The 26929-nt window shown below is 34.5% G+C and overlaps 1 protein-coding gene across 2 annotated transcripts in view; it reads left to right on the forward strand.

Annotated features, from left to right (window-relative positions):
- EYS (eyes shut homolog) overlaps positions 1-26929 on the forward strand; it is a 1018924-nt gene that overhangs the window by 390605 nt on the left and 601390 nt on the right. The window contains exons 16-20 of one of the 2 annotated variants that reach the window (XM_030007184.2): positions 13648-13770; positions 15529-15642; positions 16809-16922; positions 17371-17484; positions 25776-25787. In XM_030007184.2, coding sequence (XP_029863044.1) covers positions 13648-13770; positions 15529-15642; positions 16809-16922; positions 17371-17484; positions 25776-25787 — 477 coding nt within the window. The remainder of the gene's footprint in view (positions 1-13647; positions 13771-15528; positions 15643-16808; positions 16923-17370; positions 17485-25775; positions 25788-26929) is intronic. The other variant, XM_030007189.2, reaches the window with a different exon arrangement.

The raw sequence follows: 26929 nt of genomic DNA on the forward strand, positions 1-26929 counted from the left end.
TCAGCTTGTCTGTTTTAGCTTTTCAGTGTCAGAAGAATTGTAACGATTTTGTAGTGCAATATTATTCTGCTTTTAAGCCACATAGAGAATGTGCAGTTAAAATACTAATGTATGGTATATGTAATATATTTAAATCAAATTTCGAGATATACACACCTCTATTCTTTCATTATTTTCACTAGAAGAACAAGATGACAATGCAGTGAAGTTTTAAGTTTCCACACTTTTAACTGTCATTCTTTTGTATGTTGCCATACATGTTTTAAGTTGTAATACAAACCTTAATATACATATTCCATGCAAAGGAAAATTTGCACTTCAACATATGTGTAAATGAAAACACTGGTAAAAAAGAACACAGGTCATTCCTGGAGTGGTCATGTAATTGCACAGACACTGTGAATTCAATGTGTGCTTTATGATGTAATACATAATTGTGTATTCTGCAATAACACTGGCAACTGTACCTTCTATTTGTTTATATTGTTCCCAGAAGCTCAGTAGGATTTTAATTTTTAAACCTAGTCTTTATTATCTGTTAAAAAGTGGGCAAAAATGTGTAAGAGCAAACAAAACTCTGTAATTTCTGCTTATGTGAGATTTCATTATATTATTCTTATACAAATAGGCATTTAGTGAGCTTTTGCACTCAGAGACTGAAATATATATAAATTTGGTAAATTAAAAAGAGGTGAAACAAGATATGATGATTAAAAACATTTCTTGAAATAGATATACCTTTTAATTACAGACAGTTTTTACAAAAGATAAGAAGTAAATGGGGAAGGAAGAAGAAAATTCACATGATGGCATTAAAAAACATTAATTATACACCAGCACATACTAGGCAGCGCAAAGAAGCATGCAACCAAGTGTAGGAGAAGAAAAATATAGAATCCAAAAGCACTGTGATGAAAATAGGAAACAAGAATCTAAGAAAGGACAAATGAGAAGAGAAACATACTTCACAAAGTTTATTAAAAAAGTCTCTTACAAGGGTTTGATGTTAAGGGAGTCTGTGATGAAGAAAGAGAAAGTAAACTTATGATTAAAAGAGCACATGGCAAATTTCTCACTGTTGTGACAGGATCCAAACTTATTAGGTGTAATAGCTTTACTAAGTTACTTTCTCTTTATAATTCCAATTTTCTTCCTGTGTTCCTATCTTTATCAGTATAGTGCTTCATGCCAGTGGTAAGTGAAATTTTCCTGCAATAGAACAAGAAAAAAATGCTGGCTTCCTCTCTTTTTTCCAAAAATGTGCTGTCATTTATGAGGCTAAAAATATAGGAAAAAAAATTGTATCGTTTAACAGCTCATTTGTAACGTCAATTCAATCCTCCAACCCTAACAGATGACTTAAAAATTTGACATTTTTCTAATAGAAACAACAGTATTTATTTCAAAGTGGATAATAAGACATTGAGTTACTGTTAACAAAAGCAGACAGAAAGCAGTGATGTCTTGAGAAATTCTGTAATAACCCATTACAAATCCCCCAGGTGAAGAAATATCTCTATGACAGCCTTTAGCTTGAGTCTACTCATTTCTAGAACTACTATAACCACACTAACAGAATGGAATGGAATCATCTGTTCTCTCAATATTAAACAGTTATTTTTAGACCTGTTAAAACCATCATAGCTGTATTTCACAATTCACCAAAGTTACACTCTTCTGTAAAGGATTTAGCTCCCCAACTTGACTAATTTTTCATTCGCTGCTTCTTATATTTGGCATCTCTACATTTTTGTTATTGTCTGATACATTAATGGAATGTGTTACCCTATTTAAGTGCTTCTTGCTGATAATATGTGCCCATTCACATATAATAAGAAATTAATAAGATCACCCCAAACAAAAAAACATCTAAGGTTTATTACTCAGGTAAACAAATGAATCAGATGTAGAAAGCCACATAATTCCCTTTCACATCTGAGAAACCTCAGGTTTTGTTTGTATTCATATAATCTCTGTGGACAAGAAGAATCTGAGGTATAGCAGCTCCAGATTTCTACCCCAGGTTTTTTTCCAGTATGTACCATAAAAATGGGATCTCTCACACCCCCATTATTCAGTACGTATGATCCTTTTGTCAATGACATGCACAGATGTCGTTATAACTATACCTTTATGTAGAAAATAGATACCTTTCATTGCCGTATGCATGTTTAGAACAAGGCCATCACAGACAAAACTTTAAAAATGCTAATTGGAAAGGTAAGCATACAAAATTAGCTGCATAGACAGCTGACTACACGTAGAAGGATATCTGGGCTGTTTTAGGGTACTGTCATTGGTGAGAAAGAAAAGGAGTAAGGTAAGACACTGATGGATCTCTCAGAAAAGAGCACTCGAGCTGTTCATTAGCACCTTCACTGTGAAGAACTGTCCAGAGAGTACTGCATGCTATATAAAATCTATAGTAGTGTAGATAATTACAGTTTTGTCTTTTTAAAAAATTGCATTTTACTACTCGCATGATGACACCAACACTCTTCTAAGGCTGCAGAGAGTAGCCACTTGTGCATACTGATTGTTTGGCCACAGATATTTTAAAATTACATCTTCAAGGTGTCACACATATTCCACCAAACTTTATATCTTTAACAGCTTTTAGCTTGATTTCAAAGCATACCTTGGACATAATGAAACTTCGTTCCTTATTTCAGAGAACGAGAAACAAACACAAAGTTACTGAGTTGTTAACAAAAAGCCTAAATTGAATGCACTATTAGTGTAAGTCTGCCTATTTATAGTTACCATACAGAGGCAAGTACATGACAGTTTTTACTTCTATCACATAAGCCAGCTCTAAGCATGCAGGGACTAGAAGAATAATGAGTAATTCCTCATTTCCCTTCTACATTGTCAGACATAGGTGGCCAGAAGGCAGCAGACATTATCAGAGACAATGTTATGAGTATTTTTATATTATAATGCTTTTTCAATATACCTCACCAAAACTACCTTGGACAATGCTTCATAAAACAGCTATGCAAGACAGTTCCTTAAAGGAAAATTAAGTCAGTAATGTATGCACCACCCTTAGAGATTCCATAATGTTGAGAAATGAAGCATTTGTTAGTAAGCAGGAACACTCATACTTTCGCCTTACAAAAAAAAAAGTGTATACCTGCATGGGGTGAGGTAAGGGGTATATAAACACACATGCCAACACTCACATACATAGTTTTCTATCATTTTTCTGTTAGATTTTTTTATTTTACAGACTTCCAAAGCTTGAGTTTTAGTCTACCCGTTGCTCTGCTCAGTCCTTCACATTGATGCAATCTCTGGCTCCTCTCTATCTTCTTCTGTTCCTGATATTAGAAATGCAAATAACATATCTTTTCAGACATGCTTTTCCAGAAAACAGCCATAGACCCCTAAAATTTTGGTCAATATGCTTAAAATCATGCTATTTGTAAAGCAGTTAAAGTGATAATCAAACTATGGCCTTTTTCTGAAGTTAGTATGCTGTGTCTACTAAATGTAAATTTTACATGTTTGATTTATAAGTTTAACAATTGTTTAGTCCGAAACTTCTATTTCTGGAAAGTAGATAACTAGTAAGTGATTTGTGCAATGCATCTCTAAATATATTCAAATTTCTAATCAGGGATCTAAAGGTTTTGGAATTATGATCTACTATGTTGTTTGGCAATCTCTGATTTAAAAAAAAAAAAGAAATCTGGACTGTATTTATATGGACAAAACCAGAACAGTCTTTGTTCTACTGCCAGTTTTTTAGCAGTATTAACATTCCTTATTTTGGACAGCATTTATTCTTTTCCTTTGACATTTCCATACACTCATTTAATTCTTCATCTATGTTTTTCTTCTGTCTTTATGCTTTCCTACCCTCCTCTAAAATAAATTCCTTCTTCAAGAATTCACTGTCAAACTAATCTTGTCCTTCTGGTCCTGCCATGTACTGAAAAATAATTAACATTTGTTCAGTTTTCATTTTCTGTGGCTCTGTTTGCATTAGTAAGGAGTAAATATACTGTATAAAATTCTTGACATAGTCAGCTAACAGAATTGCCTGGCCAGACCTTCAGCAAAGTCTATGGCTATTGCTTTATGAGTTTTAATCACCTACCTTTTTTTTTTCCCACTTATCTGTTACTAGAAACAGTCTTGGGGTTTTTTTCAGCTTTTCTGGTATCATATGGTTTTCTAATCTGATATGAAATGAAGCATCATATTTGGATCTTACAATATTATTATCTTTGAAAATTGAAAAAGGTAAACTAGAACATATATGATGGATGAGAGGGAATGTCTATGTGCTTTCTCTCTGTCCAACAGGTTGCTTATCAGCAAATTCTAAGAAATAGTTCAACCCCAAAATTGTGGTTGTGTATGATCTGTGTATTATCATGAAATATATGAATAGCAGGCTAATGTATGTTTATTTTTATTTTATTATTTGTCTTCATGAATTTTACTTTAAAAAACTTTTACGCTCCTGAGGAAATGCATGCTCGACTTTATGTTGCACTTTAGAAACCATTCTCTTTTAAATAAAGTCACAAAACTTACTTCCTGTAGCAAATGTAATTTATTTCTAAAATAAGAATATTGCACTGAATAGCTCTTTATCTAATCCAGTATCAGATCACACTATGGGGGGCAGCTCATCTTCTTATCTCCATATTCTTGTCACATGAATTCTGAAAGGCAGGCAGTGCATCCAAGATGTGACTGATGGAGGATAGCAACACTGCCCACTGCTTGTGCTGATTTTACTGGAAGCTTTGTATTTCACTGATCTTTTTTCAGAGATGTTAAGATGAGTTAGATTTTGTGTCATTATCAGAAGTTAGAAAACGTATTATTACTATTGTTGTTTATAGTTGTTCTTGCTTTTGTATAAAAACATAGTTCATCACATATATTTGGTTTCTATTGAAATTCACAGGTATTTATTTCTAAAAAATATTAAATGTCTGGAAATTATATAGACCTGTCAAATAAATATAAGCTTTGAGGACACACACAAAAAAAGTAAATTTTCTCCATCAGTCTCCATTACTGGTTTTAAGGAGGTGCTGTTTTGAATTAATTGTGTACTCTATTGAGGGAGTGAAAGAGCTATGCCTCCTCATTAAATCTTAATTCTTTCCACTAGAAACTCTTCCTATTCTTTTTCAGAAAAAAGATAGATTAGCAAGATAGACACAATAGAGAGAGGTTTTGATGGTGAGACACATTAAGGTAAGGCTGTCAATAATGAATGGGTGTTGGATATATAAGATATGTTACTAAAAGTATGTAGTAACAGCAAACAATTATAAATCAATTCAATTAAAAGGAAGCATCAAAGAACACTATTAAAGCAGAAAAAACCCTCAAAACATAAGCCATATATATTCTATTAAAGCATGACTGTTGCATATATCAGCATTGAAAAAAGGACACAAGGAGAAAGAGGTGATTGGGTTTTGTTTTAATTCTAGACAGGCAGAAATATTGCTGTGTAATCTACCTGTAAACTATCAGTGAGAAAAAAAAACAAACAGAAAGTTCTCTAAGAAATACACTTTTGCAAAAGAGGCATCCTGAAAAAAAACCTTAAAGAATTTTTTCTTTCCTCATTTTTCTCTTTTTTAAGAAGAAACATGGCTCCACTTCTGCTTTCTGGCTGGTGGAGCACCATCATTTTAATTTGAGTTAATCTTGCTACTGGTGCTCTAAATCAGGTGAGAATCAAGGCACGCTATTTCTTTATTCTCTAACTAAACTAGCAACATTTGAGTGGTAAGATATTTTTTACTTCTACATTAGTAATCTATTCCTGTGAACTATTATTATTTTTTATGTTTAAAAAGTGCCACTGGTGTAGAAGCTGAAGCCAGCTGTTACATACTGACCTACTAGCAGCATTGCTTTTTCCCTGATTCTAACTGGTTTTGCCTGCTTTGGAAATGAATATCTCAAATATTTATTTTGGTCTTGTTACACAGAATTTGTTTTAAAGAATATCAAAGTAGCAGGTACAGTCACTCCTTTATATAGGGAGGAGAGGAGCATATCTCTGGAACTTAGCTTTAATTATCTGCTGAACTTTTGCACAGGTGCTGTGCAAATGAAATGGAAAAATCAAAACTATTTCTATTAGGCAATTTCTTACTCTCATTTTTTCATATGCATAAGGGAATCTATAAATGCCATAGTTTTTGCATATAAATTACAAGAAGAGATTACATAGGAAAGGGTAATAAATTACCTATTTGTAATAAGAAACGAGGTATGTACTGCGATACACATCATCTTCTTGGTATGTCTTGACATCCTCCCAAAAGAAGCCACAAACACCGATCACTTTGAGTCCTTCTGGTAAAATGAAAATGGGTAACTGCTATTATTTCATAAGGTTTTTCTTTTTCCTTTCTACTTTTGTGGCTAGATTATTCCGCAGTTGTAAAATAGCACTAGGTCCTGTTCTAATGCATCATACCACAAAATGATAAGATAGTCTGACACATTCCAAAGCAGCAAGCACGGTCAGAATAAAAACTTAGTCTGTGGCTTTTTAGTGTAAATAATAGAGAATCTGAAGTTGCCTGCTGTGGTACAGTAATGAAACTTCTGTTGTAATAGCTGTAAGTCTTCTGGTGTATTTCTGTAAGATGTATAGGGTATGCTTCTGTTCTTACTTAATCCTTTTTCTCTAGGTCTAATCCATCTTTTAGTGGAACTGACAAAAATGTTCCTACAGCATCGGAAGGCGTATTTGGCCTTTGTGGCCCTTTTCCTAGGTTTGAGGGTTTTTTTTGTAAGAAAAACACTGTAGAGCAATAGTTCTCTTACATCTTCTCATTAAATTGTATGGCTTAAGGTCCAGCTTGTCCAAAGCAGTAGAAATGGTCATTCAAGTCAGGCTGCTGAGAGAGAAGTGATGCACTCATTAGCCCTCACTGGCAGACAGAAATTCTAGATGGGGAGAATGAAGAGAAAGTAAGTGACAGAAAGGTTAGAGATCTTACAGAGACATTTGAAGATCACTAGCAGCAGAGTTTACAAAGTCACTCTTTTAAAAAGAACTTTCTAGATAATTAACTTCTGTTCTGCTGTTTTGCTCTATATTCAAGAAGAGATGAAGTACCCTTAAAAAAAAAAAAAAAAAAAAAAAAAGAAAGGAGGAAATGTATAGCTGATATTTGGGTAATTCTTTAGAAGAGAGAAAGGAAAGTGCCGATGTGCTTCCTAACAAAGGGAGAAAGGTGTTGACATATGATGCCAAGAAGTTTTCAACATCCTTTCTGCTTGACCTTAAGCAAAAAAAGTCAACTACATTGAACTGTCTAAAAGGAAGGTCTTTGACCATAAAAAAAAAAAAAAAAAAAAAAGACGAATCTAGAAAACACTTAGATGAAAATGCATACTTTAAAGTCTGTTTGGCCACAACTTCAGCTGTGGTATTTAGAAATGATTCAGAGCAATTTCAGAGCTGTTCTTTTGTGGATAGGTCAAATAGCAGAAGGGTAGAAGAGAGCAGAGGTGAAGTATAGAACTGTCAGGTCTAACTTGAATTCTTGAAAAAATACTAGCAAAAATGTATAGATGAACTATTTATAAGCATCTGAAACCAACAAAAAGATGACAATCAGTCACTAGGTAACATGGATTTCTCAAGAGCAAAATGTGTGAAACCATTGCAATTTCTGTTCTCAGGTGGTAATAAACCTTCTGGATAAGGAAGAAGTAGGTGATATATATCTTGAGTGCATCAGCATTCTTATAAGGAAACCAAGGGAACACTGTCTCAGTGAAACTACCACTAAATGACACATAACTCACTGGAAAAAACAGTAAAAGATGATAGTGATTCAGTGTGGAAAAGAGTTTCACTGGAAGTGTTTTGGGTCTACTAATGTTCTTCATCAATGACCTGGATGATTGAATAGGGAATTTTGTGACTGAACTTGCAGATGGCACCAATCTGGGAGAGAGACAGGCAAAAACTCTAGAAAAGAGTCTGGAAAAGAAAGGAGATTCAGTTGAGCGAAGATGCATCTTCTTTGACAGTCATAAACAAATACATAGAAATTGGGAACAACTAGGCAGTAATCTGCAAAAACAGTTCCAGAGAATTCAAACTGAATGGGATTCAGCAGTGTACTGGTGTTGTGGAAAAAGGCATCTCCATTCTGAGGTATTTGGTCAGGAGCTCTGCTTGTGCAAGAAGTGATGTAGTTCCCTGCCATACGTCAGAGCATACCGGCAGGGTCCTGCCAATCTGACCTTGCCTTGCTGACTTTGACTTGCTAGCTTCATCTCAGACCTACCTTGTCACTGCAGGATGTCTGGTCATCACCAGGCCGTGGCAGACCCTGGTTACCAGCATTCGACCAGCTCAGCTCTTCTCACTTGGGTACCGTGGGACTGTATTGCTTGTCAGTGAGGTTGTGCCCTGCCTGCCTTCCATCATACGCCCTATATGAATAATAAAAGTTGATTAAAATTATTAAACTAAACGTAGCTGAAAACAGTACTTTAAAAAACGGTGTTAAGATGTAGACCAGCCATACGGAGTCACCACATGACGTGACTGGAATGTGTGTTGCCAACCATTACCCATCTCCCAAAGCCTATTAATATTTATTGCTCTAAAGAATTTGTGCCTCTGTATGGAGCTGTAGGTATTCAGAGTTTCATCACGAAATGTAAAAAAAGTCGTTATTAACCGTAATGTTAGAGTTCATTGGAGGATGAAGATTATTATCAGAAAAGCACTGGTGTTCAGTAAGTAGTGACCAAACTGTTAGAGAACAGCTTGTTGCCGTTAGAGAACCCAGTTTAATCTGACAATTTGTTAATTTGTTAATATGCCAGATAACTTACATTCAGGTAGACAGAGTTCATACTAGCCTGTAATTTCAGTCTGATTCCACAATGAACTGCATTCATGAAACAGAAATAACAATGCCCTTTAACTCCCCTGTGTAGGAGCACAACTGAAGCATGTGTAGGTAAAAATGAATCTCCAGGGTGGAGCCGCATCTGCAGATATATCAGTGAAGGGAAATTACTGTGACTGTGCCAAGAATTTCTGCCCTAGCATGGAGGTGCTAGGACAAATTGGACAACAGTAATTGCTTAGTAAAAGCCTAGAAGAGGGCCAGAAAGGCGTGTGGATTCAGGCTCCTAGATGGTATGCTTCTAGCTCTGCAAGGTCTACCTGTGAGGTCTGTCCACTGGGAACGATCTGAATCAGAATTGATCTTAGAGCAAATCCATCCTGGAGAAAAAATATTATCTGTAGCCTAGATGAAATCTCCTTTTGTTGCCTGTGACAGGTACATCAGCTTGCCATCATTGTCACATTAGTGTTTACAGTAAACAACCTAATATGACTGAGGCAGAATTTCTGTGGTGTCAAGAATATTTTAAAATGTGCATGTATTTCTTAATACCAAAGTGAGCGAGTGGTAAGCAGGAGGTGGACTGACTGCTATTTAACATTCCTCTCCAGACTAAATTGAGCTTAAATGATGTATACAAGTTTTTGCTGAAAAAATATTTTTTCAGTCTTCCTGTCAGAAAATCATAATATAAAATTCAAAGCGAGTTATAATGATGACTTTTCAGCTGCCAGTAAAGCCTTTTGAGGAATATCCAATGAAATGTTATTTCATCAGAAAATGCTGACATGGTGGGATAAAAACTGACTTTTGGCCTAGGAGCTTTATTTTTTTCACTTAGTACTTAGTTGAGAAAACTTTGCAAAAGATTTAGAACAGTTGAAACACTTCACTTCAAGCCTAAATGGCAGAAGACTATAAATCTGTTGAAATTATTTTGCCTTAGAATATTTATCTCTTTATTTCAGGAATGGAATATGTAGGTAGGAAACTGAAGTACAAACACCCTAAACATTCAGAATAGCAGATTCTTACAATGTGTTTTAATTTTCTTTCAGTTTATATGTACATAAATACAAGTTTTGACTTGTCCCCGAGCTAGACTGGGAAATAAAATGACAACTGAATTCCTCACAGGAATAGAATACTGTTTTTCAGATAGTGGCCGTTGTTAGATCAGGAAGTCTGCTTGTGAAAATGAGCAGTCTTCAGAGAACACAAAAGCTTTCTTAAAGTCGCATGTGCATAATTTCTCAGTCTCTTTGATTTTGGAACATGAAGTCTTTAAGACTTTTAGAGAGTAATTTTGTTATTCTAATCTAATTGCTGAAGTTCAAATTGTCGTTACTGAGAATTAGTGGGTTTTGATCTCTGAGTTCCAGAAACCATATATGCAAGAAGGATACAACAGAGAGAATTGTATCTTCCACTATGTCTTTTATAGTTGTGACTGCTTACTTCAATACAACAATCACATGTATTTGTTAGAGCAGACGGTCACAATAAAACACTTTCCTGTTGTATTGTCTGAGGCAACAGCAGCATTTTTTTTCCCTGTCTTTCATCCAAAGGTGATGATTTTTCCTTTTTATTACCCTTTCTCTATTTTGTTCAACTATGCTATTATTAGTTGCATATTTTTTACAATTTTTACATTTTGTATAATTCTTGCAATAAGTACATTTTTTATATTTGAAATTCTAGAGGACCCAAGAAAATGTAGGATTTCATTATAATACGTGTTGAATGACAAAAACAGTAACAATCACTCTATCTCAAAAACCAAATTAATAAAATGCCTTGTATATTATTATTATTATCACATCCGGTACAAATAAGGAGAAATTAGCAACCCATTAGTATGTAAGAATCTTAATGACAGTGAAAATATTGTCCAGGTTTTAAATGAATTTGCTAAATTCTGACATTTGTTTCTTTCAGTCTGTTTAAGTTTTTCCCAGCTGTAATTTTAACAGGAACCATATAACTTTTCCCCTAGAAGTAATATTTGTTCAATAAGAGTGAATGAATGCACATCAAATCCTGCTGGCCCTGACAATAACCCTTAATGTGAGGTTCCAGTTAATAGCTTCAGATGTACCTGCCATCCAGAATATAAGGAGCCATGTAGTGAAATTGCCATAAATCGGTGTGTGGCTGGACTATGTCAGAATGGATCACAATGCAATGATGTCCCTGGAGAGTTTAAGTGTCACAGCCTGACTAGTAAAAATCACTTTTGTCATGAGGCTTTTGGGTTTGTCAGAAAGAAATGTCTGAAGAATGTAAATGCGGCATTTCTGAAAAAAAAATATTTTAAATACTCTGCTGCTAAATGTCCATTATCTAAATTTGTAAAGTATCTTTTGAGTGTCTGTAGCAGAAAAATAAACCCACACTTGCTCATTTCTTTTTATAGGAAGTAGTATATTCTTAAGTACTGCTGCTGAATCTGTTTTGATGAGAAACTTTACACAAAAGCAGATGTTTAATATTAAAATTGGGCCCTGAAACCACCATGTTCTGTTCTTCAGCTTGGTATAGTAATTTCAGATATATTTGTCCATGCTGCAATACTTTGATAATTAATTCAAAACACAGAAATAAAAGCATACATAGGTTAAGATCCTAATTTCCAATCTATAAAGTTACAATGAATATTTATTTTTAGTTTGTCAAACAAAAAAATCATGTTGGCTTTTCTATATTCAGTATCTCCACTTGGATGACAGTCACATAACCACATATAATAGTTATATCTGTGTAGAACTGTTACCATCATTGATTAATGTTTCCGTTTTACTTCTTTATCATAATTTTTTATATTAGTTTTATGTAGCACTTTAGTAAGCAGATGTTAACATCTATTTACGAAGGCAAAAATGAAAGAGATGCTTAAATTTTTAATAGCAATCAACAGGGAGGAAAACTTCAGCTGTGTGCGAACGTTGCACAGCTGGTGTTTGGGATGGAATAGAAACATAGCTTGAAGACACCTTTCTGCATCTACTGATTTAGAAACCGGAGTGACTGCATGTGTAGGGCAATTTTAATATGCATTGTCTTGTATTGATGCCTCAAAGGCTTGTTACACAAGCCAGGATTTCTAAAGCGCAACATGTTTCAGCAATTTACCCTGATGGTCAGAAGTTGCTGTCTTGCCTCATCTAACCAGCTGTTCAAAAACTAAAAAATCTTCCAGATGAGGAGCTCTTCGGTCCTGCCCTAAGGACATGGTTTATGTTTCCTTTAATTCTATGCTAAACTAGGCCCAAGCAGGACTGAACTATTAAAATTCTGTAATAATTTTTTACTCTGGATCTGCACTTAATAAATGCTATAAAAACAGGGTTATGTTTAATTTTTAAAGCTATCACAGTACACTGTAGGAATACAGATTTGTTCGAACATCTTTGACCGAAGATTCTTCCTCTTTCTCCTTGTTGTGTAAAACGTTGATGAAGTCAAGGTCAGATATGGGGCAACTTGATGGCATACTAGAATCTGTTCTGGCAATACCTATGCTACTGAAGCACAGCATTGCTTTATAAATCTTTTTTAAAAAGAAGTGTGAAGTTTGGGTCTTCAGCCAGACTTGGTATCCAAGTTTGTAAGACATTGGAATTAATTATATTTAGCTCACTGAACCAAATCTCTGGTTTAAGTCTTTAGTGGCTTTTCATGCTGTAATCGTTAAATTATAATAAATTCGTCCAGTCTCTTTTGATCTTTGCTGGAACATTATTTTTTCAAGAATCTAAAAATCTTTAGAAACTTTTAGTTAATAGGAGAACAGAAAACTATACTTCTGATACTTTAACTCACTGATTTTTTATGACAAAAGTTACAAGAAGAATGTCTAAAGTTTGAAACCTGGCATTTATGTTCAGCACTTGGATCCTAGCTCCACACAGAGTGATTGATTTTTTTAATTGCTTTATATCAGTTAATTAAAAAATATTTATTGGGTTTGAAAACAACTGTTTCTGAGTGAAACAAAGAATATTTACTTGCAACTATTTATTGTGCATGTTCTAAAATAAAGATGCTGTCATCAGTGAAGCATGTGATTTTCTTGCTGGATGATGGCTTCAGAAACTAGAATACCATGGGCAATATACCCTAAGTGTAACATGTAAATTCATATTTTATCTTTGAATTTCTTTTTAAAAGTTTGTGCATATGTAGCCCTCAACAGGAAACACGGATGCTCAATGTTTCAGAAGATTAGGTTTCTTATTAACTATAAATTAACTGGTGCAAAAAATCAATACCATTGAGCTGCCAGACCTGTCCGATCTTCTAATACCTGCTTTATAACAGAATGTATGGGGACAATTCTCTTTTTTGGCTTGGAAGCATAGGATGTTTTCTTAGTTTTCTTAGTACAGAACACCACACTAAAAATGAGAAGGCTTTTATCAACAGTGCGCTACTGATTTTTCAATAAAAGTAGGAATATCTGCATAAAACCACTTGAAGAAATTGACATTCTATCAAATTCTCTTGAAAGATCCATTGTATCTTGAATGGTTTTTATTATTGGAAGTATGGCTTTATCATACAGTTCTTTTGTTCCATTTAGAATTGCTTTGTATATGAAACCGAAACTTTCAAAGAAACTGGAATATTTTACACTATCCTATATAAAATTCTGAAATATAAGTAAAGAACACTAAGGTGCTTAGCAAAATTGGTCTCTCAGTTGTCTATTTTCTCAGACTAAATGTGATAATAAAGTTTTTATATCTTCTGTTACTCTATTTTTCATCAGGTTTTACTGGTCAGTTTTGCGAAGCCGATGTTGCTGCCTGCCTCTCACAACCATGTGGAGCCTCCAGCATCTGTAAAGATATATTGGGTGGCTATCTTTGTTTCTGTGCACCTGGTTTTATAGGTGAGTTCAAAGGAGCGTTGTTTAACATCTGTTTAAGTCAGTCCTAAACCACAGAAAAGAAAGTTATTCCAAAGTAGCAATAGATATAATTTAGCAGTGTGCCTCTGATTCAGGCAGAAACAACTTTTGTTTCCTGGCACACAAAAGTACTTGGCTGTGTAAGGGTATTCAGCTGTAAAAAATACTGACTACAGGGGCCTATTTCCACTCCAATAACTCTTCCTTTATACTATTTTAGACAGGGTGTCTGTCTTACACTGATGTGATTGCAACTCCCAGCCATATGCAAATTGGCCTTAATTTATCTGCTTTATAGTTCCTGTAACAATAAGGCTGCAGTAACAAGGCTGTCAACTGCCAAATATACATCCAAGATCCTGGGCAGGTTTAACTACTTATGCTTAAACCTATCCTGCAGGTCATTGTCATTAGTACAGAGTCTGACGAGATTAAAATTAGTTTGGTTATGTCAGCATACTGTCATCGTAATTCCAAATTACAGTGTAAAAAAAAAAAAAAAGAAACCTTCTACATACAGAGTCAGATCTTTTTGATCACCTGTATGATGAAATAATGAAACACAGTAGGAATTCCCTGAGTGGCAGGTCAGCTCTGCAGCCCAGAACCATCCTGTCGAACTGCAGGGACTTTGACGGGGCTCCTAAAGCAGGAATAGGATGACTCCAGAATCTCTCTCTATAGTCAAGGAGGACACAGGCAACCAGAGGAATTCAGATTTTGAGTAGACTCCATACTTCTTAAATTGTTGCTCTACGTCCTAATGTAGGCATCCATTTAGATGAAATAATCTGTAATTTAATAGCTGTAGTATTTTGTCCGTAATATAATGAAATGCTGTATCTTGTTCTATGGTTGGTTTATTTTATTATTATTATCAAAATATAAAGTAAAATTGTTTGATGTTACTTGTGATAATTCTTGGTGAGGTCTTATTTTATTGAAATGTTTGTTTAAATTCTTTTATCTATATAATAGTAGATTAGTATTTTTAGTTTATACTTTTTCTGTGGCCAGATAAAGCCCTCAAAACCCCTCTGAAACAATCAGGAACTTTTTACCTGCCTTTTAGGCATAAGTAATAACAAATTTGAGGCCATTATAATCTGTTCAGATAATTCATATACAAAATTCAGATAAATACTTTCTGAGCTTTGTTCTACCTCAAAGGCCGGAAAAAATATGAATTGCATCATTCTCAACTAGTAATCAGCATCTATAATTTTTTTCTCCACATATTTAAAAATATATGGCAATAGCTAACTTTTTGATTATTAGTTTCAAAAAAGAAAAAAATTAAAGTATTTGGCTCTAATGGAAACCTTTCCCAATATTTCGCGTAGAGATCTTCATAAAAAATCCAGAAATCAATAAATGAATGAAAAAGACCATTATAGAAAAAGACTTGTGATATTTGGTCTTAGATACCATGCTTACACTTTTGTGATGTTTTAGGAAAACTCAAGACTTTACTGCCTTTAAAATATGAAAAGATGCCAATTTTTTAGTACATCTATAAATGAATGTATAAAATTCCCATCAGACCTGTGTTGTACATTATATATACATTTCACTTTTACCTTTAATCAACAAGAAATTAATTCCCCAAAGACAATTTATGGCTCATTGGTAAAAGTTCCCTGTACCTAACCTCAGTTATTTCATTTTGTTGTTGTGGCTTGCACTGGTGACTCACCAGTGGCATGTTCCTAATGAAGTGAATCCTTCACTTGTTTCCAGGTAATAACTGTGAGATTGAGGTGGATGAGTGTCTTAGTGACCCTTGTCACAATGGAGCTACTTGTGTTGATCATCTGAATGCCTTCAGTTGTGTCTGTCAGGATGGATTTCAAGGTATTAAAAAATCCATAGAACTATAACTTCATAAATCTACTTTGAGTCTTACACCAATTTTTTAAGATATCAAAAGAGATGCATGTATACTTATTTTAGCATAATCTGGTTATAAACATGTAAATTCAGCATAAATGCACCTTGACTAAAGTTATCTACTTTGTTTTCCTGACAGCATGGAACTAGGTGTTTTCTGCTGGCTGTGGCTTAGCTGTTGAAAATGGATCAGTGGTGTTCAGTGAAATTTTGCAAATAGCATGTACTGTTTTCTGTAAGCTTTTTAAACTGTTGGCAGATTTAATATAATAGAATCAGAGAAAAACGTGTTGGAAAGGTTTTGTTCTTGGCATATTTGTACAATTTATATGAAAAACGTAATCACTTTGATAAGTGGATGCATTAATATCTGCAGCTATTCTTTGCTTTCAGCTCAGATTAGGAATTTAAAGTGCATCCATTTTCTTTTTAGTGCATTTTTTAAACATCATGGATTTTTAATCATTGAAATACAAAGCAATCTATAATTCAAATGTCACAGGGCAAAATATTACACTTCTACTGCTAGTTATATTCAGAACTATCACTTGCATTTTTATTTAGTAAAATTCTTTGAATTTCCCAAAAGCTCGCAATTGATGTAATTTTTCATTTATTCTTCAAATGATAAAAAATAAAGTTCACTCAGAAATATTAGCAATAGAGTATTTTTATACTTTAAGTAGCTACGTGGTTATGTTAGCTATAGTCTAGACTGGAATAAATTGTGTTCTTGTCTACATCAGATTGCTTTTTCCATTTTCTGGGAGTACATCTGTTGCCTCATCATGAACACAACGAATATTTCCTCCCCTGTCATTGCAATGCAGTCTATCACATTTAATGTAATTTGTGTTCTATTATTCTATATTCATATAATAAGAAAATTGCCTGCTTTAAGCCTTAGGAATCTCTTCAATAACTGTACTTTTAATCTTTTGGGAAAATCAGTGCATAGCTTAAACATTGAAAATATCAACTTACTGTCATAGATGCCCAAATTGGAATATAAAAAGGGTGTCAAATAGATTCCAGTATGTGAGCTATATTCAGGTAAAATAAATGTTGGTATCTGACTGTATGTGCTATGTAGTAACTTCTCTCCCCTTTGCCTGATTGTATATTTATAGGCACAACCTGTGAAGCAAATATAAATGAATGTCACTCTTCTCCATGTCTTCATAATGCATCATGTGCAGACCTTACTGGTGGCTATGAATGCATCTGTCTACCTGGCTTTACTGGTGAGTTGTATTCACAGTAAACCTTGTTTTCCACAGTGAGGTAGTCCACAAAGCATCCATTAAGACATCACTGACTAATTTGCTTGTTTCCTTCTCATTTCTCTTTATCTGCCCTGGTCTAATGTTTCATTTGCATTCCAACAAACTGGAACACTGACTCCATCTGTAAACTAAATAGCACAAGATAAATTAGTCTGCATTTAAAAAGGCCTTCAAAGCTTCCACACACAGGAAAGATTAGTTACCGTTTAGCAACTCAGAAATAAGTTGTTATGTATTTGCGGTGATAAGAATTAAATGGATGCTGACATTAGTATGCGTGGCTCTTTATTTGGCTGATTTATGTTAGTTTCTCCTCACAAGTTGCTTGAGCTTCTTGTGGTGCAAATGAATAGAAATTGGCACCTGATTGTCTTACTAAATGTTCAAATCTTTCATCTTTTCAAAGGTGCGAGATGTGAAACAGATATAGATGAGTGTGCTTCCTTTCCCTGCAAGAATGGAGCCACCTGCATTGACCAACCTGGTAATTACTTCTGCCAATGTATGGCTCCGTTTAAAGGTAATGAACACCAAGGGAGAGGGGAAAGCAAACATAATTAACTTTAGAAAGCATTTCTGTCAATTGTCTGAACTCATTTCACTCTTCCTACAGCATTATTAGTCCTTCATTTTCTCAAGAAAAGCTTTTAAAGTGACCAGCCAATTATGCCTTAGGCTGCAAGTAATGTGAAGTAAACTTTGTTTATACATCTACTAGAAGTGTTTATTTATTAATCAAAATAGATACTTTAAAATCAGTTTGTTAACAAAACAAGATTATTTACAAAATGAGAGGCATATGCTCATTAAGCTGCCATCACAAAGATCGGTTGCTTTTCTACACATTTTTCTCTCTAATGTGATTGGTCATGGCATTCTCTAAATTATTTTTTCATTCTCAGAAAACAATTTATAGTTCTCTTAGAATCCATAAATTGTGTGTGATTATTTCTGTTGATGCTTTTAGAGGAAATACACTTAAAATGCAAGCTTTATTGTGACCTTTCTCATAGAAATTTTGGGGGCTGAATTTTAAACACTCACTGCTAAAATAATTTAAAATAACAAATTGTGCGGTGTTCTTGAGCAAATCTAGTTCAAGTGATATCTCAATTTAAGGCACTTGTTGATTTATAAATTAAATACAAACACATTTTTCCTCTTGCAGTTCAATATAATGATACATACTTAGGATTCCAGAATAATCATTAAAATGCAATTTTCTTGGTATGTTGAGACAGCAGGGCTTTTCCCCTTTAGGGAAGATGTTTGCATTAAATTCATCATTTATGAGAAAAGAGTGAGCTCTAATGTTTGTTCTTACTATTTCAGTTAATGGTCAAAATTTAGTTTGTCATATTTATTAGTTTTAATTTGTGCTCTTCTGAATAAAATCTAGTATAATAACAAGTAAGTGAGTACTGCAGTATCAGAATTGCCTCTGCTCAGAAAGATGTCAAATCATTTTCAGTACATGGTTAGAAATACTAGTCTCTTAAGTACTTGTTCCGCAAGGAGCCAGATTTTCAGAAGACTTTGGTATTCATTTAGATATTTAAGTAAGTGATTAAAATTTCAGAAAGTCAACATTTCTGTAGTCATCCTTCAAGAAGCCAGCAGTGTCTAATAATCTCAATGGAAAAGTTAAACCCTGCTGGCAAGATTCATAAATGGTAACTGAGATCCTCTGAAAACATCATATTCTTGGTACAGGATGTCTAGAATCTATAGGATTCTTGTTGAAATAAAAGAGGTTTTGAGACTGCTTCTTTACAGGTTTACTCGGCACATTTCAAGATCAAATTCTTATACTGATGATACCTAAATTTATGATGGTATAAATAAAAGCAGAATTAGTTTCATATGAAAACTCTACCTCAGTCTTGTGCCATCTGTTTATTTAGTTAAACTGCTGTAAATGTAGTCTTTAACAGATTCACAGTAAGTCAACATAACGGGTAGTTAAACTATGTTCTCTAATTGTATGGAAATATTCAGGTTATGGTAACAAATACCTTTGTATGTACTAATTACAGATTACAGAATTGCTTTATTAAGAAAGTGAATACATTATATTAATGGTAGAAGTTATACAGGAATATGTTTTAATTTTGGAATATTGTCACAGATTTTCTTGCTACTTCTGTTATTCTCAGTGGAAAAGCATAAAGCTATATTATGAATGCTGTCATTTATTTGGAAAGCAATCTGAAGTTGTATTTCCCCATCACAAAATCTGACTTGAAAGGTATGCACCAGTATTAGGAACGTATAATACACCAGCTGATCAGGATGTGTACAGCAGACCTCTACTATATAGAATGTAGAATTAAGAAATTCAGAGAATGATTTGGACATTCAGGTGTATTCATACAAAAGGTATCCTGTCAGATTAAGCTGGAAACCTTATTCTTTCTTTCTTCCCGATTTCCTTGACTATTTGCATTTGTTTATTTTGACAAGGAGACAATGCAAGAGTACAACCAGAAAGTTTCGATTTTTCTGTTTTCCTTTTTCTTCCCCTTTAGTTCCTCCTCTTAAAAAGAAAACAGAAAAATCTTCATATTTTGGCTTTCTTTCCATTTCACTTCTTTTGAGAGCAAGTACAGCTACTTCTCATTTTTATGTGCTGCAAACTTTTTGATGTCCTGAATATGTACTTTTATATTTTAACAAACTTATACATTAGTCCTATATGAATATGAAAATCCATCAGAAATTTTATGAAAGTATCATTGTATACTCATAGTTTCTTGTATTTTTCCTGTGTGTTTTTTGGTTTGTTTGGGTTTTTTTTTATAGCATGGATTTGTCTACTTTGACAAAATGTTTTAACTCATTCCATTGGCTTCCATACAACACTGGAAGACATCCAAAGCTTTTAAGAACAATGATGCTTGGGCGGTGGTATATATCTGGATTTTTCTTCAAATGCCTGACAGTCCAGGCTGTGCAAATTAACTCTACAAGCCTGATCTGTGAATGATGTTTTAATTTTCCTGTGGGCACAAACCTTTTTAGAAAATCCAATTTCCATGGTAAAGTCAATGCATGGAGAGCACTGGAGAAGAAGTACGTCTTCTGATGCTGTTGCTGTAACCCTAACAGTGACATAACTAATGCATTCCTCTCTATCAATGTTCCCCTTGTTGTCCTAAAAGTGGATTCGTTATCTGGTGTGCCATAGAACAATTTCACACAATCAGGAGAGATACTGCTTTTTATTCAGGCCTGGGTGCTCGGTGGACTTTCCACAAATCAAGCACACCAGATTGATCAGGTGTGTCTCTTTTATACAGTAACAATTGCATATAATATATTAAACTACTCCTACCTAGTACATATTCAAACTATCTAATGCATATGCATAGGATTATATAACCATGACACATCAAATGCCTTCTCCGAATGTGCGGGGGTCTCGGCTGGTCTTTTTGGGTGGTCTTTGGTGGTGGTTTGGGGAGGTATCCCCTCCTCACTTTGACCGCTAAGTCACTCTCTATCGGGTCAATGGTTTGTTTTCCTGCCAAGAGGGACGCATCATCAATCAGGAAGAATAGAAAGGATCAGAATGAACTTGGCTGCTCCTCTAGGTATTATTAAAATTGTTTGAAGTTGAAAATGATTAACTAATAATTTAAAACAGGATTTTCTAATCTCTCACAGGATTTTCTAATCTAACATAGGATTTTCTATATCTGACATCACCCTGACAGAGGATTCCCCACAGCTAGCATAGATCACTGGTCTTTCTATATATTCTAGTATTTCATTGGAATTACTGCCACTGAAATTGCTACCTTTGACTTTTCCCAAATGTTCAGCTGAACAGCTTGAGGGTACTAGCAGTCCATCTATGCATAATTCAAAAGAAAACTGAAGAAACTTATAAGACTTCCAGATACAAAATAACATCCTTGTCAGATTCTAATAATGTTCTAATTACTAAATATGATAACTGAAGTCCTTTCATCCTATTTCAGCCAGGTTCCTTGTCCTGTGGAGGAGAAAATTGACTTTCTATTTTCCAAAATCATAGAGCTTTACCTGTAGTCCTGATAAAGTATAAAATAATGAACTTCAAAGTCCATATACTTTTATATCATAACTCTTTTGACCTTGGTTTGGAGGAAGCTCAAGATTTGATTAAAGAAAAAAAAAAATTATACCAGATTATGTTATTACTGAAGAGATTCCTGTGTAAACCTGCACAGAAATCCTAGAAGTTACTGAGCCTCAGTAAGCATGTGTTGTAACTAATGTTGAATGGAGAAAAAAATAATAGCATCTAGATTTATATAATATGCTTTTGCCATTTATAATAGTTATGTATGCCACAAATACTGTATGTGCCTGTGAATATGTTCTAATAACCCCAGTAAGACAGTCCACTTTTTAAAGTCCAGTTCTCTGTTTCTGTGTGCTTTCACTAGTGTTCTGTCACTGACTTGTATAGTACCAATTACTATTACACCTCACACTTAAATGCTGAAATGCCATTTACCATGCTGCCACTTACACATACTGTAGTATAACGTTCCTTTCATACAAGATTTAACCTAAGTACATATCTGGTATAGTTGCTTCTGTTTGGTTCTAATGTATTAGTCCCTGCAAATATGCTACTGTTTTAGAAATGTCTCCCTCTTCCACCCATTTTCTATCATATCTAACACTAATAGTCATGCATACTGGACATTTTTTGTCAGAGGACATTCTAAGTTAAGTTGCTCAGAAACAGAGAAGGGGGATCAGCTCGTTTTCTGTTGCATTCCCTACTGGCAAAGTAACTATTTGGAACTGGGAGCAGGAGGGAAGATGAACTCAATTTGGGTGCAGGACAAATCAAAGATTTTAATATTAGCAACAGGAGACAAACAGCTCAGAAGTACATTCAGCTACAGTTTTGGCCAATACATTATCACTGATGGTCTTTGGCAGTAATTTATCTATTACAGTGTTAAGCAGTCCGCTCAGCCCTCTTATGAGCTTGATTCCATTATAGTATCCTAGCTGGGGAGTTATATCTTTACTATTACGATATGGATTCTACAACTGTAGCCTTTCTATAATAGAATAACAGTTATTACAGAATTGATATGAAGTGCTTCAGAAGAGAGCAGAGTGTGTGAGAAACATATTGTGAGACTGTACCTCATTTAGGGGTCCTAACAGTTTGATGGAAGGTAGAATGAAAGCTCCCATGTCTCTATCAGGAAATACTGTCTTGTTCCATTAAAAATTCACACACAATTCAAGAACAGTGCAATTAGTAAATTTTATATATAAAACATATATCTATATTTCATCTGTATTTGTATCCATGCTGTTCCTTCCATGTGGAAGCTTGTTAAATGCAGACCTGAAAGTATTTATTTACAGAGAATAATAGGAAGCAGAAGTTGATAATGACCATATTTTGAAATCAACATGCCCTTTAATTTTCAATGAAAGAGAGAAAGACTCCTCATTCTTTTATGCTAAGGAGTAAAAAAATATTTTTCCAAACCTCAAACCTACCATATTTTCCAGTCCCATGCTGGTCTCCAATATAATTTAGCAAAGTACATTTTTTGCCTTAAGCTATTTATTTTGTTATAAGGCTGAAACATATCCATTATATACGTCCATCTGTGCCAGCAAAATCAGAATTGTCTTTCTGGATTGCTACAGTTTCACTTGCTTTCCTTAGTTTTGAGTCTTACAGCTGGAGGAGCACATCAGTTTACAGATTTTATATGGCTCTTGCTCAGTTGTATGAAGGGAAGGGGAGGAATGTTTGCAGTTCATTCAATTGTTCAAAGATATCTTAGTAGAAGAGGTGCTCAGATGCTCCACTGATAAACACTGGTTTACTGTTTCTTAGTAAAACTGGCCCTCTACATAGTGGATGAGTCTTTCTTACACTTTTGAGTTGTTCTAGTATTACATATCTACTTTCAGGGTGCTTCACAGCAACCATTAGCCGTTTCATCCATATTTAGATGTGCTGGTGTTTTTAGTCTTTTGTAAGAACCTTGCAGTATATTCAAATATTCTTCTAACAGACAGGTCTGTAGTAATAAATGCAAGTTTACTGTTCATAGCTTTGAAGTGACAACTTTTTATGTATCACACAGCCACATCAATGAAGTTAGTCATAACTATTAAACAACAGTCCTTGCTGAGAGTGTAGCAAAATGGGATCATGCCTGTATCAGGCATGCTGCTTTTCAGCAAAAAGAGAATGATCCCACTACAATTTCTAGACCAGCTCATGTTTACAGAAAATAAAGTAGGACTTATAAGGCTGCTTTATTCCTACTTGGGATTGAAAGCTAGGAACAGATCTTACACTCCCACAACAGAACTGCAAATTTTCCCCATTCTCTACCCTGGTATTTAAGGAAAAGATGAACCAAACTACTTTACCAACATTTCTATGACCCATGGACTGAGCCAGTATTCTGCTGTTCCCAAAGACAGCTCAGGAAGGAAGAAAGCATTAAAATGTCCCTTTCAGGTAGAGATTGTATATTTGATATGTGATAGCCCTGTAAGAGTTGACATGAATATTTTCTTTTTTCTTTCTTTAAAAAAAAAAAAAAAAAGCTGTTTAGCAACTTGGTTTTAGTAAATGGAGCAAAGAAGTTTATCCTTTGATCCAAATTATTACATGACTCATTTAAAAAAAAAGCACTGTATATGTTTGGTCTAGATGTTGCTAATAGGTATGACCTTTTTAATCAAATATATGTAATTGTAGAGGAAAATTGAAATTCAGTTCTGAGGAAATGTCTACTTATTTGTTGCAGCCTTAATGACACATGTCTCCAAATGTGTTCCAATTAAGATTAAAGCAAAAATGGTAATTGGCCATTAAACATGTTGCAAAAGAAAGTAAACTAGTGAGAAAGGCAACTCAGCAGAAAAAAAAAATGCTTAAGTCTGTTGAAAAGCAAGAGTAATAATGGAGTTTTCAGCATAGGACACTCTATTATGGGAACAGCTAATTACAAAACAGATAATAAGTAAGAAATGTAAGTGCTCATGAAGGCAAAAAACTAGAGTAGAGATAATGAAGCAATTACTTTTTCAGTGCTCATAGGCCAAATCTCAGTCTTTCCTGTGCCAAGACCCATGCAAAAAGGCAGTTTTGCAAGACCTGTGGCTCTTTCTAGCATATCTCTGTGTTAGACCATAAAAGAATATCTCCTGTTCAACATCAGTTTATATCTGGTTTTGCCACTCTCTTGACACTGAACAGCCAAATAAAATTTTATTTAGGGGAAAAATGAAACTGGTGCATAGAGCTATGAAGGGCACTTTGCATCACATGGGAGCTTTTTGTGGGTAGAGAAGCAGAGTGGCCACGTTTGTGGTACATTACCTAGGAAATATGCATTGCCTCTGAGCAATAAAGAAGAAGGTTGGTCGAAAAGGCTGTGCAATGCCTAAAGGGGAATTAGTACGAACTGGGACTTGCTGTTGGCTCATGTATGAAGTCACTGCAGAACTTCTTTGGAATTTTTTTCTAGTATTTGTACTGATTTTTCTATTGTTTCTAAAAGTTGTCATGTAGATACATAAATTCAGGTTTTTCTGCATCCAGAATGAAACAATTCAGAGAACAAGTCTTTTGCCTAGCTGTTTCTAGTGTCAATTTAGACACTCTTGGGTACGTTAGATATCCACAAGGGTCTGGCAGATATGACAAGCTCTGTAGGAGACCCATGGCCTTCCAGACCAGCACCGAGAACCCAAAGGCATCTCTAAAAGCCCTGGTTGCTTAACTCTGTCCATGCAAACTCAAGTGAGGTATGTGTTGTAGTTTCAGCTCTGCTTTCAGTTTGCACCTTGGGACACATCTTGAGCCACAAGGAAAATTTTCTAAGCCTTTACAGCCATGAGTACTCTGGGAATATCGCATGTGTAAATCCAGTCATCTACATACAGCAGATAAGGGGTCTGAATCTCATTAGTCATTCTGTGAGAATGGTGTACAAGAACCTTGGTCACAGGGAGGAGATTTAAGTTACGTAGGTGATACAAGGTGTATTCATTGCAAAAGAGAATCTGTATGTATCTGTCCCTTAATTTTCCAGAAAGTATGTGCAAACCACAATTTTTCAAAGACTTACTTAAAACATGGTTACATTCTCCCTGGCTGCCCTACAAATTATGAGGGCATTGCTGTTGCTCAAAAAAAAGATTACCACATTTCAGGGTTTTTTTTGGCTGGTGAAACAAATGTTTGCTGCTTTATTTTTCTACATGGCGGGCCTATTTATGGTGTGGGGTCATCTGCCAACACACAAATAAGAGTAATAAAATAATAATCCTGGTATCAGCTGCTATAAATAATATCTGGCCAATCTGTCAAATTTTAAGAAAATGAAAATAGGATCTCAAAACAGGGAAGGGTTTGGCCACCTGAACTAAAGGTGGCCATTACTATATCTGAAAATGATACCCACAGGTCCTAGCCCATAAGGAAAAACTGAGTTTGATAACAGCTTTCTGTAACTTTTCTGCATATATAAGTAATTTCAGTTGAATTCTGATGTAGTAAACAAAGATAAGATAAAAGAATGAAAAGAAAAAGATTCCCATATATTTCAGTAGAAAATAAATTTGTGGTAATTGTTTTCCTTAGTAGCATTCTTTTATTACTGAGAAAGAGTGAAGCATGCTTTTATGTTGAAATGTGAAATGCACAGATGTGCATACAGATATATCTTCATTGTTCAGTAGTTACAAATTTGTGTATTTTAAAAGAAAAAAATGCACCTAAATAATGTATTTAATTTCTTTTTTTGTCTGTATTTACAGAAATTTATACAGGTATGGAGCAATAATATGTGCATCTCTGTGTGATTTTCATTTTAAAGTTTGTGATGTGGGTCTATCTCATGCTTTGCTCCAGCATTGTTGCATGGTCTGCATTATCATATACACTTAAGGAAATTTTTTTTACTTGAAAAGTGCCAAGTATTGCTTTTCAAATATCCTTCCTTCAAAAACCAAACAAACTTACTGATTTTCAATTAGTATGGATTTCACAGAAAATGCCTTTTCTCAGATTATATATAGAATCACAAAGCAATTCCTTTCACGGAAAGTAGAATTTGCATTCCAAGGAAAAGAATGGATTTGCCATAAATTTGAACTGAAAGAAAAGGCTTGCTATATTTTTAAAATATTAGAGTAATACTTTGCTTAATTTCAAGTAATATCAATATATGCATGCTTCTGCAGGTATTTTTTTCTTCCTATCCACTTCCAGGGTATTTCTGGGGTTTTATTTGCATTTACTAGCCTTTAATCATCTCAGCTGTAGAGGCGTTTTGTTTTCTTATGCCACAAAGTAGATCAAGCTAGAGCAGCCAGTTTATAAAATAATGGCAAGCTTAGAGGTACATCTGAACCTTTCAAAATTATAGGAAATGACAATTTTGAACTTTTAATAGAGGCAATTTCATATTTAGCATTAAGACATTTAATCTTTAGACTTGCAGGGACCTCAAATTTTAGGCATCTAACATTGCTCATTAGTGTTCCTGGGATTTTATGATAAGTTTATGAAAGCCTTTGAGGGTGGGAGCCATTGAGCTGCATAAAGTTGATGAAAACCAAAACACAGATTTCTCTGAAGCAATCAAATAATTTTTAAAATTAAAATTATTGTATCCACTAGTTTCCAAAGAACAGTCTTGGTAAAAATAGAAAGTTGCATATAGATTTGGGGCAGGGATTTGGGGGATGTGTGTTTTGGTTTCTATATAGCCTTATAGTGCCTTTGTACACTGGATTATCTCCCATAACTGAACACATTTTTACTTTTATTGAATGGTATTCAATTTACTTAATTTACCTTGGAGAACAGTGGTGATTCGCTTTAATGTTCGAAGTGTCTTTTAGCTCTGTTGTTAAAAGGTGAGTTACAGAAAGACTGAAATTTAATGCCATTGCAGTGATGTTATGAT

The sequence above is a fragment of the Aquila chrysaetos genome, chromosome 2 (genome assembly GCF_900496995.4).
Source record: "Aquila chrysaetos chrysaetos chromosome 2, bAquChr1.4, whole genome shotgun sequence".
NCBI lineage: Eukaryota > Metazoa > Chordata > Aves > Accipitriformes > Accipitridae > Aquila > Aquila chrysaetos.